This window comes from Nannospalax galili, unplaced genomic scaffold (assembly GCF_000622305.1).
Source record: "Nannospalax galili isolate Female #2095 unplaced genomic scaffold, S.galili_v1.0 scaffold2618, whole genome shotgun sequence".
Classification (NCBI taxonomy): domain Eukaryota; kingdom Metazoa; phylum Chordata; class Mammalia; order Rodentia; family Spalacidae; genus Nannospalax; species Nannospalax galili.
Genome location: NW_008341419.1, coordinates 483,037 through 493,893, shown reverse-complemented (window position 1 = coordinate 493,893; position 10,857 = coordinate 483,037). Strand labels below are relative to the sequence as shown.

Below are 10,857 nucleotides of genomic sequence, written 5' to 3'. Positions count from 1 at the left end.
TCTCTCTCTCTCTCTCTCTCTCTCTCTCTCTCTCTCTCTTTCTCTGTGTCTATGAATCATGAATCAAGGCCAGTGTTCCTAGAGGCTCTGACTTGCAGTCTCATGTGAGATGTTGGATTGCAGTCCAGATATTGGCTGGGTTCTAGTCACAAGAGGCTTAGGCTGAGGCTGGATGCCCCCTGCACAATGGTTCAATCTCTGGTTATTGTCAGTAGTCTTCAGGGTTTTTTCTCTATGGTCCTCCTCTCCACTGGTGTACCTTAGAATTCATTCACACACACACACACACACACACACACACACACACACACGCACGCACGCACATGCACACACTCTACTCAAGGGCTTCTCCCCTCAACAGCCCTTCTTGATCTTTAGGACACTGCACACCTACTGCGCTCTAATGAAAACTAGAGGCCACCCACCCAGTAGAGCCAACACACGTGTTTACACAGCACTGTTCCTGCTCAAACTTATCTGCACACTCCTTTGGCTTTGGGTAGTTCTAGGCAGTAAGTAAAAGGATTCTGATGTCTGTAGTCTTAAAATTAACACAGAAATCAATATGATTTTTGGGTATCTGCAACAATAAACTTTTAAACTGACAAATAAAAATTGCATATTTTTATGTTGTACAATATGGTTTATTTTTATATATGTATGCATTATAAAATGACCAGGACAGCTGGGGCTACAGAAAGACCCTGTCTCAAAAAGACCAAAAAAAAAAAAAAAAAAAACCCACAAGCCAATTAACATAAGCCCTGCCTCTCCTATTATTTATTTATTACATATAAAAATAAAAGGCATCATGTAATAACACCAGCTTTGTTACCTTGCATTCATGGTCAGCACAGGGATTCACATGCTTCCAAGACTGTCGGGCTAACAACTTTCCTTACACCATGAAAGGGTGACCCAGGACAGGCACAGGCAAACTTCTGCCGTGGCCAGATAGTGATTTCCAAGTTTGCCTGGGCTCTGTGACATCATTCTTTTTCTTTCTAATCTCTCCTAAGACTTTAAAACACTGAAGATATGGGCCGAGGTCACCCAGAGTCCTTTCTGAGTCCATATACAGTCTGACTTCACCTCCACAGAAGGAAGGCTGCAGAGTGTAGCAAATGGTGTTTGACAAACAGGAAATAATAAAAGGTAATTTGATCAGTCACATCAAATTCTGCAATGAATCCATTATGCATGTTAAACACAGAGCAGTGATTTACCGGTCTATGAATATTCCCATGTAAATGCACACACCGTTGTCACATATACTGTCATGTAGAACACAGTTCTAATGTGTGTCAGTGGATTTTCATTATTGCAGTGAAGGACAGAGAAATAACACTAAAATTCTTCATTTTTCTAAAAATTTCAGGGATTTTTTTCATGAGGCCCCACAGAATTCAAGCAACCTCTGAAAAAATCATCAACGTGTTGTGGTCTCAACAAAACTTAACTGACAGGTTAATAGGTCTCCATAGCAATTATCACTGCCTTTTAATTTCAAAAACAAGATGTGCCACTTTAGTACAAGAACAACAGCAAAAATAATTTTCTACTGTTGTACACAGAAGCCAACTGAATTAAAATAACATGGGAAAACAGTGTAATCCATCACATCAACAAACTAAAGAAAAAAAGTATGAGCTTGGAATGGTGGCACGCACCTGCGATCCAGGCACATGGGGAGGAGAGGCAGGACGATCAGGTCATCCTTAGCCACATAGAGGGTTTGAGGCCAGCCTGGGCTACATAAAACACTGTTTCAAAAGAAACAAAAATGGGGGAAGTGCTGGAGAGAAAGTTCAATAGCTGAGGGCACTTGCTCTTTCAGAGGACTGGAGTTTAGTTCCCAGCACCCAAGTCAGGAAGCTCACAACAGCCTGAAACTCCAGCTCTGGGAGATCCAACACCCTCTTCTGGCCTCCTTCTGGTCACCTGCACACGTGTGTGTGCACACACACACACACATACACACACACACATAAAAATAAATTAATCTTTAAAAATTAAAATTTAAGATATATATATATATATATATATATATATATAATGGGTTAAAGGAAATAAAGCTGTCTTTGCTTACAGATAACATGATTATTTATCCCAACTCCCTCAAATCAATATGGAAAACCAATTGCAAGTTGCTGAACAACAGATATTTAAACTTAAAATATTACTTATGTTATCACCAAAATTCTAAATACTGACACGTGACTCTAACAAAACATGTGAAAGAAATCAAAAATCTAAACAATAGGGCGCTGTTCCGTGTTCTTTGACTCAGTACAGTCAAAATCAGTTCTTTCAAAAGAACTGCAATTCGAAAGAAACCTCCATCAAAATCTAATGGAGTTAATTTGTGAATTTCAATGATGTAGTCTAAAGTTTATATAAGAAGAAAAATACCCAAAACAAATGTAACACGGAAGAAAAACAAAGTAGAGGACTAACATTACCTGACCCCAAGTAACTATAATTTACTACTTGGCTATGGTGATCAAGACAGCATAGTCTTGTAACAGAGACAGACAGACAGACAGACCAGTGGGACAGGCAGACAGCCCAGAAATGGACCCACACATATAACAGTCAATTGATTTATTTTTTTAAAATTTTTTATGTGTATTACCTGCATGCAGGTAAGTGCACCCGTGTCGTGCAATGCCCACAGACAACAGAAGAGGCTGTCAGATCCCCTAGAACCGGAGTTATGGACAGTTGTTAGCTGCCATGTGGGTGTTGGGATTCAAACCAGGTCTTCTGCAAGAACAATCAGTGTTCCTAACCATTGAGCCATCTCTCCAGCCCGTCAATTGATTTTTGACTAAGCAGCAAAGGTAATTCAATGATTCCTTTGAATCACTGAATATTCACTTGATAAAACAAACAAGCCAAAGGCTGACAAGCATAGGTAGCTTCATAGCTGACCCTGTTGGAGCACAAGAGAGTGCCCCCTAGCAGCCGACTAAGAGCGATGCCCTTGGCATTGTGAGCAGGGCCATAAACCACACATCTGTCTCAGCCGAACTGAGAGACATTCGGCCCACTTTTATCGAGTCCATCTCATGGTTTATCAGCATTCATAGTGATAGCTCATTAAGTCATCATCATATTACAAAGGGCATGGAAAATGCTGTCATGCGTTCATGCAACAGAGCTTTTGTCTGCTGAGTTGCGTTCTAGGAAAGGAAATGTAACATTTATTTCCACATCCTGTATGTGCCTCCATCATCCTGCTTGAATGAAAAAGACAGAGCCAAGAGAAGCAACACATGACCAGATGCCAACAGAACATGCCCCTTTCTCTCTCTCCTCCCTTCCTCCATCCCACAAGCAGGCAACACCCAGGAGTATGGATTCTCTTCCCTCCCTCCCTGAACCTTTCTGATTCATTCAACCTATATGCACATATGTGCTCACAAATAAACACATTTAGTTTTTAGTGTTACATGTCCCACTAGAATGTAGCTTCCTTGAGAGAGGACACATCTCTTTCTATAAACCTCAGAGCCCCAGAATCCAACACATGACAGTCATTCCACAATTTTTGACTGGACAAACTCAATTATGTACAAGCTATATTCTAAATCTGTTTTAAATATACAAATGATGCTTTACAAACAATATTCATCTAATACTGGTTTCTATGCCAGGAATCCAAAATAATATCCGCTAATGTATCCATTTTAGAATGCATTAATTTGTTGGGATGTTGCACAATGGTAGAGTATTTGTGGAATGTGTAAGGTCCTGGGTTTGAAATCTAGCATGATTAAAAAATAAATACAGTAAAAATTCCTAGCTTAAAGGCATGGTATACTTGATTCCAGCAGTGTACATTTTACCATAAATAACGTGTGCATTTAAAGAAGGGCTTTTTTGACATTTCATTACATTCACAAAAAGTTATGGATGGAGATGAAACATATAGAGAGACAAAAACCTAAAACAGAAAATACATCATGCTCCAAACAAGTTGGTAAGTAAATTTGAAGCCTCCAGAATGAAAATCTATTTTAAATCAATAATCGAAACTCTGTTTTGCATCTGATTTCCTTACTGACTCTGAGAGCCTGTTTCTCCCCAATGTATCTTGTCCCTTTACCTGAAGTGCTTGAGTAGGAACTAAGAAAGTATGACATCACAGTTCATATTTACACCATCATTCCTATTACCTGACTGCTCACACCCCCATCTTCACCACCGTCACCACAGTTTAGACATGATGTGCATCAGACGTTTCAAAGCTAAACATCTTCCTGGAAATAATCTCAAGGAGCTTAAAACAATAGTGACATACACTTCCCCAGCCTGTCAGAATTTAGTCTATCCAGTAAGATGGATGGGATACGGGGAAAGGTCGCAGCATCGCTTTACAGGCTCATCTTCCAATTCACTTCTGCTGCAGTGAATACCATACTGTAAGCTACTCATTCGAATGGTCGTGTTACTACTCTACAGGCATAAACAGGTAACTCTGAAAGAATGAACACATGTATCGCAATGTGAAAAGGAAGCTGGAGGCAAGTCCATTGGTGTTTAGAATTATGCAGCCCATCACTGAACTACATTTCTCATTGCTGTAAGTAGAGTGATGTATATTTCCATACCTATCAGGGAAACAAGGCCAAACCAACTGACAAATCCATTGAAGGAACATATTACAGATGATATAAGTATTCCTAAATTGTTCAGAAACAAAATGTCACAGCCGGCCATCTCAGTAATTTCCACTGCTCATAACAAGTCTTATGTGACGTCTGTTGTTTAATTTTAATACAAGATACAATCAATGGGTATGGTCAGACACAATTACAAGGAGGGAGCTATGAGATAAAATTATTTTGAATGCATTTTCTTGGAATTTCTCCAGCTTTCAAATCCCTGTCTAAAAATCAAACTATTTTTACTTTTTTAAAAAGAACCAAAATATATTCTGAGGTCACCGCTATGAAATCTTCCCCTTAAAACAGACCGATATTAACTCACAAGAATGTAGCCTGCAGGCTGGGCTGCCTGTGGCCTCCTCTGGCTCTCAAAGACATGGGTGAATGGCTCGGGGGAGAGCAGAGGAAGAGCTTTTCAAGATCTATGTAATAACATCAGCAAGATTCAAACCAATGAATTTCTCCCTAAACTTAAATTTAAGGAAGTATTTTATCATTATGTACTATAATTGCTCGATCCCATGACTTAATCAAGACAAACAGAATACTTCGTTCCTAAGCATCGCCACTGAGGCTCCAGCCAGCCTATCTCTGACTCATTTCTCCCTCAAGTCAAGATCTGACATCCATTTGCATCTAATTGTACCATGTGAACATGCTATAAAAAGACACACAAACAGATGTGTTCTTACTGCCAAGATGACCTTGAAAGGCTCTCACTATGTTTAGGTGAACACAGGCTGAGATTCAACAGCTACAGATGTTATTAACTAACCAATGCTAGTATTTAGACCTGCATTAGCTTAACCTTAGTACTCAGAGCTGGGTGTGGCACACACCTGCAATCCCATCACTTGGGAGGCAGAGGCCAGAGAGTGGTGGATTCCAGAAGAGCTCTGAAGATGAGGACTTGATCTCAACAACTCAGGGACTGCAGGCCTACAATAGCAAGGACCGTTCCATCCCCAGCCCCACAGCTCCTCCTAGCCAGCCGAGGGGAAAAGCCCTGCATCCATCAATAAGAAAACCTGCCTGACCAGTCAGTCTCCTTTGGCCTCAAATACTTCCTCCATTCCCTAGGCACCTTTGAGGAAAGTCTGCTATTTCTGGAACACACCTCCATCCCTCATGATTTACCCTTCTTTTAGAATGAATTCCTCAAGCCAACTGCCTTTTGAAGTCCATCTCAGCTTTACACAACCTCTTAGTGGCATCAGCATCTTGTTCCTAATTCACTGAAAGCAACATGTGTTGCTTTTGTCACTGTGACAAAATACCCGACTAGGGCCAGGAAGAAGGTAAAAGCACTTGCCATCAAGCCTAATGACCTGAGTTTGATTCCCCCAGGAACCACATAGTGGAGGCAAAGGACTGACTCCCAGAAATTGTATTCTTGTGGAAAATCATGCTCAGGAAGTAAGCAGGCACTATTCTGAGAGTTGGAGAACTCATGTTTATTTACACTGGTGGACCCAGACAAGCTAGCACTCTAAAGGTCTGGGTCCTGGGCTCCATTTCCGTACAGTTTTTAAAGGCTTTACAACATCATTTCTCAACTGCTACAGTATTGGCAAATCCAAATTGCAGCCTGTGTGACCAGCACAGATGCCTACATGTCCCCCCAATGTTAGAGTAGCAAAAAGCCCCATAAATCTGTTTCAGACTATAAAAATTCCTAGCCTATCTGTTGGAGGACCCACTTTTCCAGTCTCAATGGTCAATCACATGATGATAGAGCCACCCCTACAAGGCAGGTTCACCTTAAGTTATGCTAAATAGATGGGTAGACTACAACCTGGTACGTTAATGAGATGGTGAAATCTTTCCTGTCTGGAACTAGCACAAGATCTCCAGAGAACTTCCAGACCAGCCACAGTCATGTAGGTCTCTGTAAGTCTGTCCACTTTCCTCAGGAAAGCATAATTTCTCCTTCTCTTCTTCATGACTTTCTTACTAAACATGCTTTCTTTAAGGCTTTGGGCTGCCCCTAGCATCTTGTAATTATTTCTTTACTTTTTCTCTAAAGCTTCCTTCTCCCAGCCATGTGTCTGCCGGTCACCCACGCGTCTGACCTCCATGCAGGCTCTAAACCTGCCTGGCTTCATGGCCTTCTTTCCTCCTTCCCACCATTCACCTCCTCAAAGCGGCTGCCAAGATGACCAGCTCGCCTGCCCTGAGGATTTTTCTTTAAGAGTCTAATAGAATTGTAAAAGCTTCCATTTGAGTCCATTCTTAAATTTTTTTTTTTTTTTTGTCTTTTTGAGACAGGGTCTCCCTGTAGCCCCAGCTGTCCTGGAACTTACTATGTAGACCAGGCTGGCCTTGAACTCACAGAGATCTGCCTGCCTCTGCCTCTCAAGTGCTGGGATTAAAGGCTTATGCCACCATGCCCAGCTTATCTTTCTTAAATTCTTTTATGAATGAGACTAAGAACCCTCTAGGGGACCCTCCTTCTCCCCATTTCACCAAGAACATGGAAGGGAAATTCCTTTCCAGTCAAGGCATCAAGCACATTTATAAAAGCAGATATTGAGGGCTAAGGTTAGAACATTCTCTGACACACAGGCTTGTGTAAGCCTGACACACAGGATAACTGCAGAGAGGCTTTACTAGGTAACTGTAGTCATCATTTCTCAGGATGGCCTCGGCCCTGGTGCGTTCCAATTGGCCACTGTTTAGCTTTAGCACCTCTCAGTACAACTCTTTGAAAGCATCCATTATAAAAATCACTATTGTGTTCTGAAGTATAAAATAGTTATACAAATATTAGATCCATGCAGAAGCAACATTAAATGAATATGTATTTTTTTATCTTCATTTTGAGCTCGAGAAGTACACTGTAGCATACACACACACACACACACACACACACACACACACACATCACAAAACCGTGCACCTCCATCTGAGGAGTGTTCAAATACAGGAGTCTGTGGGTGACATTTCATATTCATGTTTGACACAGTACTTTAGCTGAGGGAAACTCCCCACAGACTATACTTCACTCTTGACCTTAAGCCAGGTCAGTCTATGAGAGGCAAGACCCAGACGCAGGGCTCAGAGCAACTCCTCCTGAGCTACTGACGTGATCATTCATTTTCTAAATGTTCTCAACACCTTTTTCTTAAATTACAGTAATAAATATCTATTAAACAAGCTACTTAAGCACCCCAGTTACCATCATGAGAAATTCCCACTCAAATATTTTTAAGGCACCTAACAAACCGCCCAGCAGCCTTTCCCCATCTGTAATCTCTTATCTATGCCCCCAGCTTACTGTCCTTGTTGAGTGATTCATGAGGCAATGCAGGGTCACACTAAGTATTCTACACTTTCGTAGCATGTGTGTGCTTTTCCCGGTACGTGCAGACAGTTATAACTTTGTCTCCATGCTAAATAATACCAAAAGAGAGGCACGTTTTATCATTTAAATTTGAGGAACGTGGTCAACTTCTTTGTTTGCCAATAAACAGATGATGAGGAGTCCAGAGATTTGTACAAACTTGAGAACTCTGAGTCTGGATTTGAGATTAAATCTTCCAGAAAGATCCATCAAAACAAATGGCCATTCAATGGCATTTTAAATAGTTTAATTTCTTGTGTTCTCACCTCCCACTCAGCTTATTTTGCTTGATATTTCTTAAGTGTTTTAAGTAGACAAAGATGTTCAGTTCTTATTTTGATAGGCAAGAAACCCAGGAGAAAAGCCTCCTAAGGAAGCCAGGAAGAATTATACTTCAATTGGCAGTGAACGTGTGTGGTCCACCCTGTGTGCTAATGGCCAGAATAGACCTGTTTTTAGTTCAGAGAAATTCTATCATAGCAAAGAAAAAAGAATGTCAATTATATCAAAGCCAGGATGTGCCAGGCAGAGTACCAACCTCCGATGATCGTCACCATGTTCTCCTGAAGGGACAGTGAGACACTCGTCCATGTGTCCATGCAGCAGCCGGAGAACATCACCGCCAATGAGGTACCCTGTAGGGATCAAAAATCATTTCCATTTTGAATGTCATGGTCAGAAACTGATGACCAGATAGGTCATCTGGTACAATCTTCTAGAGAGAGAGAGAGAGAGAGAGAGAGAGAGAGAGAGAGAGAGAGAAAGTCACATCAATGGTCTTGGACCTGTGGTCAAATCACAAAGGTAGATGGTGCTATCGTGCTTTGAGTGCCACAGTTAATGATATTCCCACTAGAGTATCTGATCTCAGCCTCATGAATCCCACTATTCAATACACAAATTTGGGGCTGGGAGAAGGGCTCAGTTTGTAATGGGCTTGTCACACAAACATGAGGACCTGAGTTCAATCCCTAGCATTTACATAAAAAGTCAGAGATGGTGGCCTGCAATTACATTCCCAGCACTGGGGAGACAGAGACAAGAGGATCCTTAGGGCTCCAGAGCCTGGCACAGCCTAATCCACAAGCCGCAGGCCAATGAAGAGACACTGTCTCAAGAAAACAGAGTGAACGTGTGAATATGGGCATGTACACCTGCACATACGTGTGCACTCACACACATACAAACACACATATACACACATACATACCACAAATGCATACGCCCCCCCCCAAAAGATGACTAACAACCAAGGTTGACCTCTGGCCTCCACATGCATGCACACATATGTGCACACATGCACATTCAAACATGTACTGGCTCAGATTTGAAGCTGTGTAAGACAGAGGAACCTGAACCAAGGCAGTGATCTCCCGGGAAACGCTGCTGCACAAAACATCGCTGTGGTCCAGCCTCAAGGCACAAGCCACATAATGAGAAATGATGACATTAGAATAGCTGGGCGTACCCCCAAGACTCCCCAAACGGGGTAAACTGCCCTTAGAGAGCTAGCACAGGAAATCAAAGAAGTAAGTGAAAGTTGACAGCACAGTGAATATAAAGAGACAATGAAGCCTAACACAAGTTGTGCTTTTACATAGCAATTTAGGCGAGATTCTAAAAATGCCATGTTTCTGCATGATAGAATATTTGGATGCAAAAGGTCTCTAATTAACCATCAGCTCGTTATCACAATTCCACTGCCAAGCATCATTTGCAGGAAGGACAAGCCTTCTAATTAAAGTGGGGCTTTTACCTTGGGCTGCTTCGCTTCCTGAGCTGATCGGGGCCACGCTCCAGAGGGTCTGCTGGAACGCAGCGTCCACATGCAGGCTGTCACTGCCGTAAGACAGGTGCTGTCGCGGAAGGTAAGAGGAAGATACTGGTAAGTCCCAAAACGTGAGCTTGCGAACGCTCTGGCAACTTGAAGAACTGACTTGAGGGTGTCCATAACAAATATATGCATCAACCTGCCATTCAAAACTTAAACACTTGACAGGCATCGTAGCACACACCTGGACTCCCAGCACCTGGGGGACTGAGGCAGAAGGATCTTGCGTTTAAGACCAACCTGGACTGTACCAGCCAGCCAGCAAGACTGTGGCTCAAAAATAAACAAATAAACCTAGGCAAAACAACTAAAGTGTGAGTAGAAAAAGAATAAAAGTTGCTGTTTGTTCTATTTTCCTTCTTGTGGCTATGATAAAACATTCTGACCATAAACAACTTGGGGAAGAAAAGGGTTTATGTGGCTTACATTTCCAGGTCACAGTCATTGAAAGACATCAGGGCAGGAGCTCTAGCAGATGCTGGAGCAGAAACCAACAGACTCATGCTCAGCTAGCTTTCTTATATAGACCAGGACCACCTGCCTAGGGAATGGCACTGCCCACAGTGGGATGGGCCCCTCCTACCTCAATTAACAGTCAAGACAATTCCTCAGAATCATGCCCAAAGTCAATCTGATCTGGGAAATCCCTAACTTGAGACCCCCTTCTCAGGCTGTGTCAAATTGATAATTAAAACTTAACTAAGATACTATTTGACAGTAGGTATTTTCCAGATTCATCCTAAGAATTAATGACTGAGCCAGTAATCAGAAAATGCACAAAAGAACAGCAGATACACGAGGTGCATTTATTTGTAAGAAGAGACTCTCTTGTCTTAAGGTTTGCTGGTGAAGGGTAAGCACTTAAAATTATCATCCAGTTTTCTATATACTACATTGCAATAGTTTATGGATCGCTAAATAGGTGAAATCTGTGGAATTCAAGGGCTTCAATCACATGGAACCTTTTAGGGACTGTTAACTGCAATTTGATGTAATAAGCAGTTGGTGTT

General features: G+C 41.8%; 1 protein-coding gene across 1 annotated transcript in view; it reads right to left on the bottom strand.

Annotated features, from left to right (window-relative positions):
* Positions 1-10,857, bottom strand: part of LOC103737145 (ryanodine receptor 2) — a 216,733-nt gene that overhangs the window by 94,293 nt on the left and 111,583 nt on the right. The window contains exons 8-9 of the mRNA XM_008836859.1: positions 9,773-9,872; positions 8,555-8,651 (exon numbers count right to left, since the gene is read on the bottom strand). Of these exons, the coding sequence (XP_008835081.1) occupies positions 8,555-8,651; positions 9,773-9,872 (197 nt within the window). The remainder of the gene's footprint in view (positions 1-8,554; positions 8,652-9,772; positions 9,873-10,857) is intronic.